The sequence below is a fragment of the Pseudopipra pipra genome, chromosome 1 (assembly GCF_036250125.1).
Source record: "Pseudopipra pipra isolate bDixPip1 chromosome 1, bDixPip1.hap1, whole genome shotgun sequence".
Lineage (NCBI taxonomy): Eukaryota > Metazoa > Chordata > Aves > Passeriformes > Pipridae > Pseudopipra > Pseudopipra pipra.
Genome location: NC_087549.1, coordinates 82,866,912 through 82,885,810, shown reverse-complemented (window position 1 = coordinate 82,885,810; position 18,899 = coordinate 82,866,912). Strand labels below are relative to the sequence as shown.

At 39.1% G+C, this 18,899-nt stretch overlaps 1 protein-coding gene across 2 annotated transcripts in view; it reads right to left on the bottom strand.

Moving 5' to 3' along the window:
* The window catches only part of LOC135417781 (cadherin-6), a 102,076-nt gene that overhangs the window by 15,829 nt on the left and 67,348 nt on the right, over nt 1-18,899 (bottom strand). For both annotated transcript variants that reach the window (XM_064662245.1, XM_064662254.1), the window contains exons 3-7: nt 8,965-9,259; nt 7,373-7,492; nt 5,211-5,378; nt 3,492-3,679; nt 1,919-2,172 (exon numbers count right to left, since the gene is read on the bottom strand). In XM_064662245.1, the coding sequence (XP_064518315.1) occupies nt 1,919-2,172; nt 3,492-3,679; nt 5,211-5,378; nt 7,373-7,492; nt 8,965-9,259 (1,025 nt within the window). The remainder of the gene's footprint in view (nt 1-1,918; nt 2,173-3,491; nt 3,680-5,210; nt 5,379-7,372; nt 7,493-8,964; nt 9,260-18,899) is intronic.

Sequence of the window (18,899 nt, the reverse complement as noted above, 5' to 3'; positions counted from 1 at the left end):
AAAATTACCTTGTCAAAAAGATGCAGACTCAACCCATGCCCCTAAATTCTAGCAGATACCCAAGATATTAGCACCATAAAATTACATTTATTGCAGGTTAACACCTCTCAGGCTACTGCTCTCTGTTGATTTCCTTCCCCTCTGATTTTCATGTTTCTTCTTGCTATGTTTACTTCTACTACTCTAACCTCTTTCTCATTTTTATTTTACTTTTCCTTGTACTTTGCTGTTGCATATTATTAAAGTAAAAAGAAAACAAGCTTTCTGCTGCACTGCATCCGTTTTGACACATCTGCTAAATTTTGCTCAATAACTATCTGACACTTTAATATGCAAAGTACCTGTACTGTATTAAAGAACTGCCCTTTGAAAGTTAGGTAAGTTTTAGCACACACATTCAATTAATAGCAAAGAGCCGGTAGGCAGTACTCAACAATGAACAGCATAATCCCTATCCACTGTAAATCACTTATAATTAGGAGCTGGTGCTGGTGTGAAATGCAAATGGTTGTAGTTATCACCACAGGGAAGCACTCCCCTTACTCTCCAGTGCCATTAGATATAAAAAAAGTAGGTTTCTATGAAGTCTGCAAGGGGCCTAGGTGTCACCCCAAACAACTTTTCATCTTCATGCTAGCATGCCCATGAAAACATGCTATAGAACCTGTTTATTCTGTCCCTGGGCTTCACAAAAGTCCGCAAAACATTATGCTACTCTGTAAGTGACTATGCTCTGCTGGCCCAGAACACCATATAACAGTTGCATGTCATAATATAAATGAAAGAAAGCCTTAATTAAACTTAGAAGGCTTAGTCTTGAACAAGAATTTGTGTAGGGCATGCCATGCGAACTGAAGATAATGAGAGTTTCTGCAGAAACATTTTAGATTTAGCTTCTTCATCTAGAAAATTAAGATTATAATATGTACCTCTCTCACAAGATGAACTAAGAGCTTAAAACTTACTCATGCCTCACAAATATAGTAAGATATCTTGATGAAAGATAGTTGTTTGCAGAAGTGGACTGGATTTTTATTAAACCTGCATTGTTCTATTTTGATCTAAAGACTACTATCGCATTTCCAAGGTGCCTAGCCAGAGACATGCTGAAAATTGACCTGAATTTAATATTGTTGTACTTCTCATTTCCTCCTCTCACTGCCTTGTCAGTAGCAATGAACTTTAAATAAAGCACACAACTATTTAAAAGTTCTTTCATACTCTATCCAATATGACTTAAGTACTCCAGCATATATTGAAACAATGTAGCACTTAATTTACGAAAAATGAAGGCTTAGGTTTAGCTACTCCAGCCTTAACATTTCCTCCACTACCTTTAAGACTAGTTTATTGATTCATGGCAAGTGTAATTTACAAAGTTCATGAGAATGACTCTTTATCTTATTAGCCTTACACTGATACAGGTGAGATCAGAGCCTGTGTGTGCACATGAACTGATTTTGAGGCATTTCTACTTGTAGTTTAGAGGAGATAACTCTGACCTCTGTTCAGCAGGTCTGGACAGATGGAAGAAGAAAAGGCTGCTGAATCACCCCCCTGTCACGTAGCCAAGAGGATGCACTTCACTGCACTGGAAAATGTTAAAGGTGGAAGAACAACACTAACATCTTCTTAGTGCTCTTTTTGCAGTAAACTCTTTCATGGTAGAAATAACAACAGACATTAGTTACTGAAGAGATTAGGATGTAATTCAAGATGCAAAGGCCATGCAAACACAATCACACATAACGACATATGCTCAAGCGTGAGAGATTATTTACCATCTACAATATTCCATATTCAAGCATGCCCTACAATTCACATTGTGAGAAGTGATTTTTTTTGTGGTGCTGACATGATAGGAGCAAAATTAACGCTGTAAAAAATTTACGGACAAGCTGAAATAGTATATGCTTACTTGACAGGGTTCCTGGCAGCATCTGGATCCTGAGCAGTTACTGTTCCTATTACACTGTTTATTGGAACATCTTCTTTCACTTCCATTATGTATGCTGGTCTGCTGAACACAGGGGGTTCATCTACATCCTCCACCTGAATTCTGACTGTAGCTGAGTCCTTGAATGGCCCCAAGTACAGGAATCGAGGGTCTATGTGAGTATTTGCAGCTTCCACTTTGAGAATATATAAGTTTTTATTTTCGAAATCCAATGCCTGGCAAGAAAAAAAAAAAGTGTGAGAAGTCTGTGGGGATTGCTCTGGCTTGCAGCCAGATGAGCCAAATGAATGGTGGGAAGTCATGGAGAGGCTTGAGCTAGATAACAAGAGCCTGAACTGGAATTAAAATGCTAACAGGAATGAGAATGAAAGGGCTCTATGCCACTGATGATATAATAAGAAAAAAAATTCAAGGAATTCTATGCCTGGAACTCCTAAACACCAATTAGTCTTCTCAAATAACGTTAACTCTTTATGCCTGTTATTCTGTCATTTTTGGCATTTTGAGGATTTCTTTTCTATCCCTTGCCTATAAGCAGCACACACTGAAGGAGGGAAGATTTTCTAGGTATTGCTTGTTTAGATATTGGCATTCCATCACTGAAATGAAACACTGTGACATCTAGTGTCTGGGTATCCCGGACCACCCATCAAGTCAAACACGATTTCATGATGGGCTATGACTATATCACACTGTTAAATGTATGAAGAAGCAGCATTTAGCAACTCTTTGGCACTGTACTTGGAGAAATGTGGAGAGGGAGTAGTCACCCCATTTTTCCATTGTATTGTAGAGGATTCACAGCTTCTGTCAGCAACAGACAGAAATGCAAATGGAGTTAGACTGATATCATAATCAGTCCCTGGAAGGCATCTCCTAAAAAACAAGTAATGACAGGTGTCGTACTGATATCAACAAGCAAGTGCATCTTTGGAAAATCTACACAATGTCTATCTAGTGATGACTGAACCTGAACTGATGAAGGATGATATCTGTAACCTTATCAAGTTTGCCTGATAGCCCACTGTAAACAATATTTCTCAAACCTTTTCTGACAGCCAATGTGCAATGTAGTAGATGATGTCCACTATGATCTAGCAAGGCGCTGTGATTTTTTTTTCTAAAGCAAAAACATGCTGATAGATTTATTAATTACATTTTTACAAAATGTGAGTCAGAAGAAACTTGTCTGGGTACTTTAATATATTATAGCTATACAATTCAACATCCTCTGATAATGCAAAATAGGCAATATGATACTGATTATTTCTGTGTTCTTACCACCTTCTGCTAAGTGAGCAAATCCTGTAAGCATCACAGAGAGAAAATCACAGCTTGATGGTGGTGCTTCCTTGAGTTTTTCTGTGGATAAGTTCAGGCTGTATAATTTTTTCTCAGTCCCACCCCACTCCTTAGCTTATTTACTCTCTCAGCTCCTTCAAAGTATGTGCATTGGGGCTTAGTAAGGGAAGTATAAGAGGAAGGATACCAATTGCTCGTATAAAAGAAACTTTACATGTGTTAAGATATTTACCTTTTTCACAGTTATAATTCCTTCCTGTGTGTCCTTGTCTGTGGTAATTCCAAACATGTCATATCCGTCCCCCTCAGTGATGCTGTATTCAATCTCTGCATTTTCATCCATGTCAGCATCATTGGCTTTTATCCTGCCAACTGGTGAGTCTAGTGGCATAGACTCGGGAGCTCTGAATTGATATGTGCCTACAGCAGACAGAGAAGGAAATTTTGTTAGTCAGTCTCATGGTACTTTGGACACCATCTCTCAGCCCACTGTCCATACTGGGCATGCACAGGTGAGTTAGCGAGTCATGGTGTCTTCAAGCCTTCCTGGGGCAAAAGCCTTCACCTTCTGCCATACTTTCAGGTGGAAAAGTAACTTATTTCTCTATCTGTTTTCTAATATGGAGGATGGGCATTTTGCTTTGCTAGAAACATGTAATTTTAGCAACATATGTCCCTTTCAAGACATTCTCATGGTCTCTGCGGGCCATATCAGAACTGTATATGAAAAACGTCTCGAGGCCAAAGGACAAATATTAAGAACTGTGAGAGGCCAATGCAGCTTAGTAACAGTAAAGCTGAATCCAGCTCAAATGCCTATTAAAAATATGCTACATTGAATTTTTGACTGCAAAAAAGGCTACTTGTGGAATGTTGGCATTATGAAGCTGTATCTTTGGTTTTTATATCGAAGACATTTATGTCCAGAGATGTACAATTAACTCATTGGGGTCAGAGTGTTATATTTCTTCTTAAGTTGCTCTAATTTAAATGGAAACTCTTTGCCCACAGCTAAGAACAGAGTTTGAACTTAAATGACAAGTTGCTTCCAATAACTTTCCCAGTGACTTAACTGCCAAAGCTTGCTGATTTGTCTGATAGGATCTGCAATTATTTTCTCTAACAGCTGCTCTTGACTTTGACACACACTGACACTGTGATACACACACATCATACAGAGAGCAGTGGTTAGAAAACACAAAACAAGAAGAAAAAGAGAGAGAGTAAGAAGGAAGGAAGTAAAGAGAGGGAAAGAGAAGTGAATGAAAGCTGAATCACTTTGAATTACTTATAGCCATGAACGGCCACTAACAGAAATTATTTTCTAGGAGAGCTTGCTCAACTGATTCCCATAAATATCACACAGATAAGTACCAAATTATTTGAGACAGGGGAAGTAAAATAGGCAGGAATACCTAGTGTTTTTATGTACATGCTTTTGTTTCTGTGTGCAAAGAATATAAGAAAATCCATTGAAGCAAATGCTTTCTGGTTGTAAATATTTATTTTTTATGCAATTGCTTTTGGGATATTTTTGCATAATTAAATAAATATGTTTCAAAACTTAAATACATTAGTTTACAACAGAAATCTTAAAATGTGATCAACCACAAGGTCTGAAAGAAATAACAGTGAACAAGAAATATGGATTGTGTTGATCACAGCTCTTTAAGAGGTAGAAAAAACAGAAGTTGTTTCTGCACAATAATTCACCTCTCAAACTGCCCACTGCAATGAAGTAAAAATATTAAATATTTGTTTCCCAGTCGTTGCAATTGAGCTTAGCATGATGCTATTGCTTACTTATGTGCTCTTTTTTGCCTTCCTAAAGAAAGTTTGATACTCAGTAAGTCCACAATAGAAGAAACAATATTTAAGGTGAAGAAAAACCAAAACAAGAACAATTTTTCTCCATGTTAATGTTACAACACAGAATGTAAATATCCCATACTCTGGGGGAAGCGAGGTGGATTGTCATTTACGTCAGTCAACGTGATGTTCACAGTGGTGGTTCCCGATAATCCGCCCATCTGGCCTCCCATGTCTTTAGCCTGGATGACCACTTGGTACTGCTCTCTATTTTCACGGTCCATGTTTAGCAAAGCAGTTTTAATAATGCCTGAAAACATGAAAATTAAAGAGCGGGCAGGTCACATGTAAGGTACTGACTTTGATGGAAATTCTTATTAAAAAACCTCTACAGTCTAAAATACAAAACAATCTCTTTGTTATAAGTAAACTTTGCCTAGTACAAATATTTACTGTTATGAGATGGTTCATTAAATTACAGATTTGTCATATCACATCTTAGGCTACTGCCTATGTGACAGACACAATATTAGTGGCATCCCCAGAAAGATGTTCTACTTATTTGCAAGCTATTTATTTTACATAACTATTTACCCTCTTTCAGTTTCATGCTAAAGTATCTCACTGAACTGGAAAAAGGCTCTTTGTTCATTATGATGTGCTCCATCATTTCTCTCCAGTTCTGTCAATATTTTTATTTTGACAGATATGGTAAAAAAAAAAAAGAAAATCTAATTTTAATAAGATACCATTAAAGAGTGCAACAACATTAAATGGAAGAAGAGAAATTAATTAAGAAAATTATGAGCATCCAAACATGTCTGAGTGTATATATTTTTATTTATACATTGATTAGAATGATTTGCCAGTCACTTCCTTCTTCAAAGGCCAATTCCTATTGAAATTCAATCATTCAGATTTACCATGAAGCAAAATGTTTGCATTCTCACTGGATCTCTTAAGGTAAGAACTGACTCCTTTGTAGGCAAAAGGAGTGAAATTCAAGTATTGAAATCCATGACAAAATTCACAGTGACTTTGACAGAGACTTATTTCACCCTAGGAGTTCTGAAATTGATTTCCATGGCAGGAAGATCAAGACTGCGGTTTACTTGGCTTCCCATGCCCCATACAAACCTCTTGCTAAAAGATTATTACTGCTGAACTCTCAGCTACCTTATCCTTCTTATAACTCTAGAAGAGGATATAGTGTAGTGTCCAAGTCAGAATCTGAGTGTATCAGTCAAAAATCCTGGCTCGTATTATCTAATACCTTATGCTTGAAGGGAAGCTCCTTTTCATCTTGGCTCTCCTTTCAGAATTGTGTACACTTTTTCATCTCAGGTTTCAGTTTGAGACATGTAATCTCTCCCTCCTTTTCCCTGACTGAGACTCTACAATTTAAGATAGGCATCAATGCTAAAATCTGATTAATTATCTGTGATAATCTATTTCTTTCCTGTAAGGATGCTAAGGAGAATCAATTTCTCTAGCTTCCAGCAACCTAACAGAGTGGGTATTCCCAGTGAAGGAGTTTCTTGAGATCTCTTGTTTCTCTCCAGAAAATTTTGTTATAAAGCTATGTAGTCAGAGAGTAAATGGTAGAGCAGATCCAGTCAGCTAGAATGCATGTGTTTTACATGCACAGATTCTAAAGCTGTTATTCAGACCATTAAATATTCCAGTCACTGTCTGTAATTTAAACATCCTCCAAAAACAGAACTCAGAACTTTGGGATTCTATTTGTGATCTTCTAGTTTAGCGCAACAGTCAATTTTACCTCTTCTATCATTATTCTTAATTAAGATTTCTTTCATAAAATTAGCATTAAAGTGATATGTTGCAGATGTACAGAAATTATAATTACTTTAAACAAGTTTTGAAGAAGCAGAAGGAGAAAAAAACCTCACCTGAACAAATCCTCAGTCTTAATTTAGCCATTATGAAGATCTATGAGGAATAAGCACTTTTTTCCACACCCACCTGTTCCTCGTTTTCATCTAAAAGCCAACTTATTTGGTTTAATTTAAACATCCACAGCAGTCTCTGTACCCACTGCTTGTTAAAAATGATTGAAAACTGGTTCACATCCAATACTAATTGTATTTATTAGACTTTGCTGGTAAGATTAAAATAACGTAGGTGTCATGTTTACAGATGTATCGCTCTATTAAGTTTGTCAGATTTTGCACTGAGTAAGATGTAATCTCTTAGAAGTTTTTTTTCTATTATATCCTAGCTTGGCTTAGCATGTCATTTTGAATTACAGACATTGTCATAGTGTGACAGATAAGGTCCCCTGACCTGTTTCAGATTCGACAGAGAAATATGGTTGTCCCTGGAGAATGCTGTAGACAACTTTAGCACTGTTCCCATATGTAGGATCATCAGCATCAGTTGCAGTGACCTGCACAACAAAGGTACCTGTAACAAAAAATTAAAGGAAATAAAAATGAATAGGTTTTTTTTCATAGCCAAGACAGTTATGACATAGAAAAAAAAAATTATTCAGGTTCAGGTCAGACTTGTGGCAAGAAGTTAGAGACATTCTTATTTTTTAGAAGTTTCTCTGTTCATAAAGGACAGACCCAAAATGATAGCTCTCAAACCCAAAATGACAGTTGTCTTATTCTCAACTCATTAAAAAACAGTTATTGATTGGATATACAGATCCTTCATGGTGTTTCTTGTGAAGGAAGCAGAAACGCACCTTTCTCCAAATATTGAAAGCATTCCGAATTTGAATTTAGGTCAAGAATATACTTTTGCAAATTTACTCACACTTGTAAGGTATTTGATATAGGAATGTAAATCTCTTTTTTTCATGTGTCTTCGAGAGAACGAAATGGTGTTGAATCCTAGGCAAAGTGTTAAGAAACATAAAGATTTAGCTTAGATTTTGGTATTTAAACCCATTTGTGAATAAAGTATTCACTTCCCACATCAAAATGTGAATACTGTGTTCTCACTTCATCAGATGAGGTTTCATCCATGTGACAAGTCCCATGAATGAGAGGAGAGAGTATGCCCCAAAGTCTTTATTTTCATATTGCTTGAGCTTTATTTTAATCTCATTCTTGATCATGATTAATTAATGCTTCTCTCCCTGGACATTATTTCAGATTAGAAATGTGCTTCCTGCAATTCAACCATCCATTGCTCCCTGACAAAGAAATCAAACTGCCCTCCCTAAGAATCAGAGACAAAGAATCAAAATCTGTTGACTTCTCAGGAAAAGATCCCATCTTAAAACCATATTTTATTTTCTTGATTGATTCTTACAGTTCAATAAATTTTAAACCAATAGAAAGATTTCAGTGGACTTCGAAGGACTTTGGAGCTCTTTTCTTTTGCACGAGAAGAGCAACAAAGGGCAGAGGAAATTAATGGCATATCTCAGAATCAGTGATGAGTTGACTTGGGTTACAGTTTTTACTCCTGAAATGTGTACAACCCCTTCTGTACACGCTCTTTTCCATTTTGTTTACTTTCCTGAACTAAAGAAGGATTGCTGAACAGATCTAGGAGTGGTATTGACACAGGTAACCACAAATTACCATATTATTACACTTTTACTAAATCATGTTAACAAAGCTTATTAAACTCTAAGAGTGTCATGTAACACAGCTCTGAAGCTAAAGTAGATGGTATTAACTTGTATTTTTTGTGGTACAACAGAGGGAGCATGTTTCACTCAGCTGACACCTCTGATTCCAGCAAACTGGTGTCACTATCTTCCTGGAGTTAGATTTTTTTTTTTAAACGTCTGAGGTGCTTTTACTCCAGACTCAAAGAGCAGATGTCTGTATTCAGTGCCTGTAAACTTTGGGCCCTTCATTAACTCCACAGAAAGAACCCAGACCAGACACTGAAATCAGTTATTAGTTAGCACCTACCAACATCTGACATTTCAGGAATGCTGGCATTGTAAACGTCCTTTGTAAACATTGGCTCATTGTCATTGATATCATGGATCTTAATGATGAACTCAGATTCTGGTTCCACTGGTCTTCCAGTCTTTCTGTTTACAGCCTGGGCACGGAGTATATATACAGGCTTTTCTTCCCTGTCTAGTCTCTTTGTAGCCTGGATGTCACCAGTGTTTTCGTTGATAATGAAGAGGTCTCCTGCTCCATCTCCAGAAAGGATGTATTTCAGTGATCCATCTCCTTTATCCTGGTCTGAATGCAGCTGGTGGTGAAATGGGAACAAATAAAAAGAAAGGAAAATAAATAATTGGGACACAATTCCCGATACTTTAACTGATATCATGATATATGCTTTACTATTATTAATACTCAGCCAAAAGTCTGTACACTGCTTTTGGGAAAAGAGTTGATATCACAGCAGAAGCAGTGAACAGATGGAGTTGTGTCTTGATGTCAGAACTGAAATGGTCTGCAACATTATAAGAAATTGCCCGAGGAGAACCATGAACTGAAGCTGCAGACCATCTTCCCAATCTAAATATACATCAATTAATTCTAAATGCTAGTGGCCTAGGTGAAATCCTAGAAGTATGTAGAGCAATGACATCCTACAGTGGAAAACCAGTGGATTCAGGAAATGCAGTAAGCAAAAAATTAGAAAGTGTCCAGTCAAGCCACTTCTTGAGTTTAAATTTTGGATGCACAATAAAATGACATACTAAATACATACACAAATAGCAGATAAATACATGCATTCACAGATCTGGCAAACTAAGGGTAGAGGCAGGCAGGCATACTAGACCATTACAGCACTGGAAGGGAAGAGATCAGTAACTCTACTCAAAGGGACATGGACCCAACTGAAACTTGGTGGGGAAAAGGGAAAGAGGAGAATAATGGTAATTAGCATACAAAGCATGAACTGCCTAAACCATCATATTTTTTTCACAGAAGATTTCCACATCTCTTGAAATGCTGTTTACTAGACACAAAAGGTGTAACTGACTAAATCATACCGTTATGGGTGTTCCTTTGATAAAGGCTTCTTTATTCTCCCAGTGTTAAAATCAAGGCTAGTTACATTAGAGAAAATAAAAATTTAAAAAATGGAATATTAAAATGGCTTTTGAAATCAGAGCATAAGCGATAAAATTAATGGGAAAAAATCTGTTAGGTAGTAAGATTCCTGGAAGTTGTTTCTCTCACAGTGAAGATATTTTTATGAGTCAGAAGAGCTGGACCTTCTCAACCAGCTCTGTGCTTCTCTTTTCCTCAATAAAAGTTAGAAAAAAATCCCTAGTTGACTGTGTGGCAAAGTACTTATCATTGCTGGATAGCATGCTTTGTAGAACAGAAGGATTTGTAGATTGAAAGAATCTTGGCATAGACTTCACCAGTGCCTGGCTATGCCCCTACTATGCTGGAACAGCAGCCTCCAGCATTAGCTTATGGTCAACGTTTTGGGTTTCCTCCAACATTCTGCCCAGATCAGAAACCTACTGCCAACCCACTTGAGGGCACTGTGCTCCACTCTGCCTATGCCTATGATCCCTAGAGAAAGCATGCTTCATGCAACAGGTTTGCCTCTAAGGGCAAAACACTCTGTCACCACACATACCCAAACTGTCCAATAATACAAAATATCATAACTATAGCGTGGTTAATTATTAGCAGACATGCTGAAGCACTCTTCTTAATTTCCTTCAGGGAGAAAATGGGTATTCTGTGTAATTTTGCACGGAACCCTTTTTCTTGATAATAAGAATACCAGTAAGTAGCTTCTACGTAGCATTTTTCCTAAGCAGATTTAACAACCCTTCACAAAATCAGTCAATACCATTTGCTCTGCTTTTAGGACAACAAAGCACAGTTTCCCAGAAGGCTAGTCTTGAAATTTGGAATAGAGTTTAGGTCTCCTAAGTCCTATTCAGCTAGCCAATTCCCTCGGCCATGAGGCCTAGAGGAATTATTTATTAGACACAACCTCAGACTCTAAAAAACATCTATCAGCTTGTTAAGAAGTTAGACTAGAAGTCTACTGCAGGAAGTAATTTCAACAGATTATTTGATGAGAAGTTTTCTCAAAGGCAACCTGCAAGAGAAAGGCATGAAAATAACTTTGTCTTTAAAATTGTGTATTTTTATGATTGTTTCACATCAAAAATTCAACTTTTGTTTGCCTTGAAAGCCTCTTTAACTTTGTATCATACTGGGACAAAAACAGCCCTCAGTAACAGACTATCATTAATTCATATGAATCATGGAATAGTGCTGTTTTGAGACTTGGTACAGGCTGAACTCTTAAGCTCACTTTTATCATCACTTTAATTAAACTTAATTTCAATGAACAAAGCAGCAAAAAAAAGGTCAGCATAGAAAAGGTGTTGGAACCCCTGGAATAGCCCTCCATAACATTCTTTACCTAGCCCAGGCCACCTAAAGTGCTAAAAATGGAAACCTGTAGGATTTTTTCACATCAATTGTTTATGAAATTTCCACTCCTCCTCCACAATTAATTCACCTGTGTAAGACCCATTATGACTCAGGACATCACGACATATCTCAGTGTCATCAATATTGAGAATGAGGATCTGGTCTTCATCTAAGGTTCAATCTCTAGACCTCCAGTTAAACCACTGACTTTTGAAAATAAACATTCCCCCTGACAAGATCCTTTCCAACTTTGATATCTTTAGTTTTACAGCCTTCCTAAGACATGACAGAACAAACTAAGTGATCAGTTAGGCAGGCTGTATGTGGATTATTTACTGTGAGAGTGAGACTTGGGTGAGGTCATGTCCTACATACCCATGTATAATACATAGAGCTAAGGCTGGTTGAATGCCTGTTCTTCAAACTAACGACAAACTTACAGTGTGTCACCATGTGCGGCCTCGTGAATCTGGTTCACAAAGGGTCTAAAAAAGTGTGACTAAAACCTGTTTGATTTCAGCAAAGGATAGGAGATAATAAGATAGTTGTCACCCTAAGGGGATAGACTTCTATCACATCACGATCAGCATCAACTGCTTAACTGCTGGGCCAAAATAGTTTGGATTTTGTTCCCTTTTATTCAGAAAAAAGTTTTTATATATTAGAAAAAAGCCAAACAGATCTTTGCAAAAGTTTCTTATACATAAATATGCAACATTCACTTATGAGGAAAACATTAAAAAAAAAGATTTATTATTTTATATTACATTATCTGTCCTTGACTGTTTGCTTGGTAGAAAAGTTTTATCCAGGCAAAGTTTTATCCAATCTTCTGTTTTATTTTTCCTTAAAAATTTATTTTGGAAGCAACGTTTTGCTTGTGTGACCTATATGAAGAGGGAAATTGCTACTGTAATCAGGTTAAAAAAGAAATAAATTGGGAATAAAACTAAAGGACAAAAAGAATGGTGCAAGTTGAGCCAAAAGGAAGGCCCGGAGGCAAGATGTGCTTTAAAATACAGCGGTTTTGTATATAGAAACACCATTGTGAGGTTATGAGGATGAAATGAATGGTAATAACAACCCCATTTTCCTTTAAGTTGAAGTTATTTTTCACTACCTAGACAACTCATTGCAAAGAAAGTGATGAGGTACGTGCATAAATTATACTGCAGATGCTTTTAGCAGGGCTGATGCTAGCCAATACATGAAATTATAGCTTCACTCTGTGTACTAACCTGTGTTGCAGAAGAGGGTCCATTATCCTATGCATAAAGTTAGTCAAATAAAAGGATCATGGCAGATAGTCATGGGATAGAATAAAATGTTTGGGACACAGAGCTCATGTCATCTGGGCTGTATCATATTACCAGTCCTCAAGACAAAGATTTTAGGACTTCACATTAAGACAGATTTTATACTTCCATAGGAACTCAGTGTTACTCAATACCATTCATTTCAATCAGTGGCTGAACTGAGCAATACCCCAAAGGTAAGCAAAATTGTGAAGAACTAAGTCTATGAAATAAAAAGTAAATGCATCACCAATCGCTCTGTATTAATATTATAGTAAATTGATTCATTCAGAATCTAATCTGAACACTCTTGTGACATTGTCCATCAATCACTGGCTAAGGCTGAGGATGAATTAAAGATTTTACTATGCCCTAGGCATACTTTTACTCGGTTTAATACCACTGTTAAGTGAACCATCTGGTTTGCTTTTAATGACTTACAGTCAGATAAAAACTCTCTAGCCTTTTTCTTTCTTCTGCCTCTCCCAAATGTTCCAGCCCAAGCCATTAAAATACATTTGCCTGGATGTGGGGAAGGTTTCATTCCTCCAGAAGGAAGAGGCATTTAAAGACCACACAGGGCTGTAGCATTAGTTGCTTCTACTGGACATTCTGCTTGTTGTCATATACTTAATTACTTTAAAATGAGACCTGGTTGTTTTTCGGTTTGGGTTTTTTTTTCAAATTAACTACAATCTGGGGTAGCCTTGTTTCCTGTAGAATCTCTGGAGCACCCTCCAAAATCTCCAAGGGTGGTGGCAATGGCATCTTCAGCACGACAACAAGGAAAAGGCAAGTGATATCCATTCTCAAAGTATTTGTATACAAACATTTTTTTTAAATTTATTTCTGGAGTGAATATATCAACAGCATGTGTGTTCATCGTGACTAGATAGCATTGCTTTATTTTAAAGTGACGTTCCGGAAAAATTTTACTGGGGTTTTAAAAATTAAGTTGGACCCATTCTACACACTCAGGAATTACTTCAGCAGAGAATTCATATAGGAAGAATTTAAGGGGATGTTTCATGTGCTTTTGTAATAAGACTATAAACTGACATGGCATGGGGGATAGCGTCTGCCCAGGTGGGTGATGGCAGGGCCTGTCCCATGGCCTGCCCACTGCCCCAGACAGGAGCAGGGCACCCCCGGGTGACTGGGTCAGCCCCAGTCCTGGGTATCAGGTGCCTCCTGGGAATGGTAATGGCTGGGCAGGGCTGTTGGGAGCTGGAGACGCGCCCTGTTGTTGTGTTTCTTTCTGGGGCAGGGGCTGCTGACCCCATGGGGCTGACATGGGGTCCTGGGCTGTGGGCAGATGGGCAGGGACAGTCAGGGCTAGGTGGTGCCCTCAGGGCCCTTTTCTAACTATGGTAAATTCAACTTGAGATGAAACTGTATGAAACAGCAGTGCAAATTGTATGATAAAAGTGAGATCCCATATGTTTTAATAGGTTAAGACTAACCATAAACTTTTTTTTTGTGTTTAAATGAAATACACTAGAGAGAAGTGGCTTTCTAGCATGGATATTTGTAACAAGATTGTACTGAAAATGTACTTTTACAGCTGTGGTAATTAAATTCCAAAAAATTGAAATTGCAGGCTGTGGATATTCTCTCCAGAATTAAATAACACTCCTCCTCTACCTCACTCTGTAACACTGATTTAAACAGCAGTTAATGTCATCTAGGAAGTGGCTTTAGGTTATGAAAGACTGTTGTAAATTGCAGTTTAGCTCCCACTAATGTCATATTGCATATATGATACCTTGCAATTTGGTGGGTAAAATGGTTTTTCATTCACCCTACCGACCAAGTTTCCTTTCCTTTTGTGACTATTACATGCTAGTCACTGAATTTCAGAGCAGTTACTGAACTTCTGCGAAGACCAAAGTCAACTGACCTTGGGATGTACACATTGAAGCATCAACCTACAATTATTCACAAATAAACTGTCTCTTGCATTTTATTATTTGTTTGTATTTATAAGAGGGATTTGATATTCTGGAGTTGCTGTGGTCACATTTTTGTCTCCTAACACAATAATGAAATTGACATCAATTATTAAAATAGTAAGCACGCAGTTGGTAGGTAGCTAACAAAGATAATCATCATTTTACTCTTGGCAGTATTCATAGCACACGATTTTGCTCCAAATTTTATATATCCAAACACCAGAATCCTGTCTAGTAATGAACAAATTCAACCACTTGTACTCTTTGAGGTTACACAGTGCAATGCTAAAGCATTCAGAAAAAACAAAGCACTCAAAATGAGACTGCTAATACTGTAATAGTAAGAGTAATAACAATCTTGCACTCTTCTCTGGCTCTCCTGGTGGTCTGTACCCCTACAGCATCAACCAACCCCTCAATTACTATAACAATCAGCACCGATAATATCATCAAATAATTAGCACCAAAGTTTTCATTCTACTTGGTAACTCTGTGTTAAAAGGAAAATGTCACTGGTTTGCCACATTAGGTAATAAGTATTTATATTTATTTTGCTTGAGTTTAAATACAGGCTTCTTTCTAATGCACAAAAAATACCGCCAAAACACTATATATGTGTCCCATATACCTACATATACACACAATATTTCATGCATCATCAGGGCAAACACCTTGTCATGGTTTGAGATGGCCCCTCCCGGGAGCTGGGGGCTCAGAGGTGATTGGGTGCCAGGGCAGTGTTCCCTGGAGAGCCAATTGTCTTGTTTGCTTCTGCTAAAAATCATACATACACAGCACAGGAAGCTGTTGGCAGTATCTCTCTGTTGGTGTCTGCTGCGTGTAGGTGTAGAAGGCCAGGGGGTGGCTGGGCTCCTTCTTCCCCCACTCCGGGGGAAGGGGAGCCCTGCGGCCCCCCAACTCTGCCTAGGCCAGAGTTAGAGGCAGCATTTGGAGTGAGTGTTTGTGAGGGACGTCACTCACAGCACCTGAGGTAAGAGGAGAGAGGCAGGCCCTGCAGCCAAGCCCTCTTCTCCCCCCTTCCTGCAGTTAAGCTGTGGAGGGGGGCCTTTTCTTTCCCTCCACTGTAAAGTGGAGGAGAGGCTCAGCATTTGAAGCAGAGCCAAGCGGACGGGCTTGAAGCAGCTCGGCGCTAGGGAGAAGAATCCCAGGCGAAATTGGAGACGGGCCAGAGAGAGAGAGGCTCAGCAGTTGCCCTGCGGAAGCTGACCAGGGGCAGCCAAAAACTGACTCGGCTTGGTAAACTGAACTACACTGCAGCAGACTACGAACTGAGGTATGAGACTGAGAGAGAGAGAGAATGACACTGCAGAGACTGACATGAGACTGAGGAGAAAGGACTCAAAGCTACCTTCTTGGACTTCGTGAGGAGAAAGGACTTCAGCAAACAGCTGAAGGTTGGTTGGGGGGGAGTGTTCAGGGACCCCAAACACTCCCACGAGAGAGAGACTGGTTACCTATCAGCCTTGAAAGGCTTCTCCTGGACTAAAGTTAAAGGGAAGGGTTTAAAGGACTGATAGAAGTGTAATAGTATATATATATAGTTGCCTTTAGTTTGTATAGTATTTATTTGTGTAAATAAATGTATATACTTCTCCTTCCCCCTATAGAAGCCTCTGGCCTGAAAGTTTCTCTCCGGTGTTGGAAACCCAGGTGGGGGGAAGCCTGGAAATTGGATTCCAGATTTCTAATGTGGCTCAAACTGCCACACACCTATACAAATAATTTATTTCAAGACATAAAAGATCCTTTATTCCAAAAAGATATTCCACAAGGTCCACAGGGAGATCCAGCATCACCAGAAGCAACAGATTTCCCAGGGACATGTGTGCTATGTTCTTCTGGCCTCAGTTATGCTAAGCTCTAGATCCTTTGGCAAACCATATAACCTCCTTACCTAACTCATCCCTGGAGCCAAAGCCTCCAGCTCTTCCACATATTCCTTACCTCACTGTGTGGTGCTGTTTACTTTCTGCTCCAGCCCTTGTCCTCAAATCACTGCAAAACGGTGGTACTTCTTATTTTTCCTACATACTGGCTGGAGAAGAAATAGCATGGACTGCAGCTGGTAGTTTATATGTATATTTATGGAACAGCCAGCTGACCAAACAGTTAAGGCACAATCTAGGTTTATTTGCCTGATGCAGCTACTGTTCTTCAAACTGTACATGAAATTTATGATTTTGACACCTTTATTCCTCTGTAAAATTTAAGTGAATGTAGTGGTTTGGACTTTGTTTTCCCCCAGAGGCTAAGGAAAGTGGTAGACCCCAAGGGGTGGAAACCCTTGGAAGTTTTGAAATTCTGCCCAATGGACGCTCCTGCGGAAATGTAAACATTCCACAACCAGACCGGAAGAGATGAGTTGTAGTTTTTGGTTGTTGAGGAGAGGTGGCCATGTTGTGAGCCACGAGGAAGGGGCTCTAAGCCCCTTGGGCCCTCTGGGCCCTCCCAGCCCCGACTGGGGGGCTGCAGGGACCTGGAACAGCATAAAGCTGGGCTAGGTGCCTGTAGTTATGCCGGGAGATGTTTTCTCCATGGGCGCAGAGCAGCAGCCGGGACTGACCAGAGAAATGGTGGCAGAGAGCCAGAGATAAGGACCTGAACTGGAGGAGCAGCAGAAACAACATGCAGCACCGGAGAGAAGACTCCTGGAAAGGGAGTAGAAAGAGAGCCAGCAGCTGAGAGACAGAGTTTGGGGTAAGACTGTACCAGATTCCCCAAAACTCCTTGAGACCCCTCTTAGAAAAGAGGGACATGGACTCCTATTTAGGAGAAGAGTTTTAGACATGCAGCACCAGAGAGAGAGGAGCTGAGAAGCTCAGAGCGTCCCGGAGCTGGACCGGGACGGCCAGATGGAATGTGGGGGGAGTTGACCTTGGTTCCCCCCCTCGCACTGCTGCCACGGTGGCAGCCTGAAGGCAGGGCACAGAGGCCCTGCAAGAAGGAGCTTGAGTCTCCTGCAAGAGATACCAGACCATCACGAAGACCCCCCTGTGTCTTCGTGATATGACGTGGTGATGCGACCTTGTCTGGGGTTACGAAGCCCACGGAAGACCCCTCGGTTGTGAGGCGATGGGGCCGAGAGAGAGTTTGGATACCTCTCTCGTGAGTGCTGGCAGAAAGCCAGCTATCAGCTGCTGCATGTGGAGAAGACAGAAAGAAACCTGCTACCTCAGAAGATGCTGCTGCTTAAAGACTGGAAGGGATCTGTCCTTCTTTCCCTCCTGGACTTTTATTTGGAGGGGAGAGGAGATCTGATCCATTGTAAATACTATATGTCATGGTAGAGATAGTTGTGATCATGTGTATAATGTGATATGGTATTTATTTGTATAGTCATTGTAATATATTTCCCTTTCCCCCACTTTGAGTCTGGTGTGTTTTGTCTGGAAAAACCCATCTCACATTAGGTTTGAGATGTGGGAGGGGGCTTAGACTAGGGGATTGGATTTTGGGACTATCTCAAACCATGACAGTGAAGTAAGTTAATGGACTTTAGAACTATTTAGAAGAGAGGACTATTTATCTCTACAGGGATAGAGGCTAGATCGCTGAAGCTAGTTACAGAAGGTTAGATCCTAAAAAGTAATTTGGAAGACAATGGGAGAAAGATGCTACAGTGATTCCAAACCTTGTTGGTGTTTACAGAAACTAGAACAGATGATTCCTTTTCATTCTTATGTAAAACAATTTGAAGATTATATGAAGCTTTATATTCTATAGCCTCAAAAATTGAGAGACAGAGTTTAAAGTAAGATTCAAACACTGGCATTTGCAAAGAAAATAAAACAACAAAAAAAAATTTGACAAGATTAAATAGAAATGCAAACAGACCCAGCGCTACCAGATCACAGTACCATGATTCCTGATGAACAGCTGTCAGAAACAGCACTCTCACATAGAGGCTGTATTTAAATTGTTCCAACAGGCACTTAAAGGAGGTTCCCACTTCTTTTATCTCCTAACTAACCCAAGATCTGCTGTCTTAAGCAATCACTAGTCTTCATTTTTCATCACTTTCTTGATGTAACAGATGTCATGGTTTACAGAATAATTAAGTTGGATAACTACAGTAAGTGATCGGTTTACTACAAGTAAGTATAGTTCTTACACTATACAATAAATCTGAATATGGCTCAGTGTGGCTGATTCCTGAGTGTTTGAGTTTGTTAACGTAGTTTTAACTTGCTTGTCTCTCACC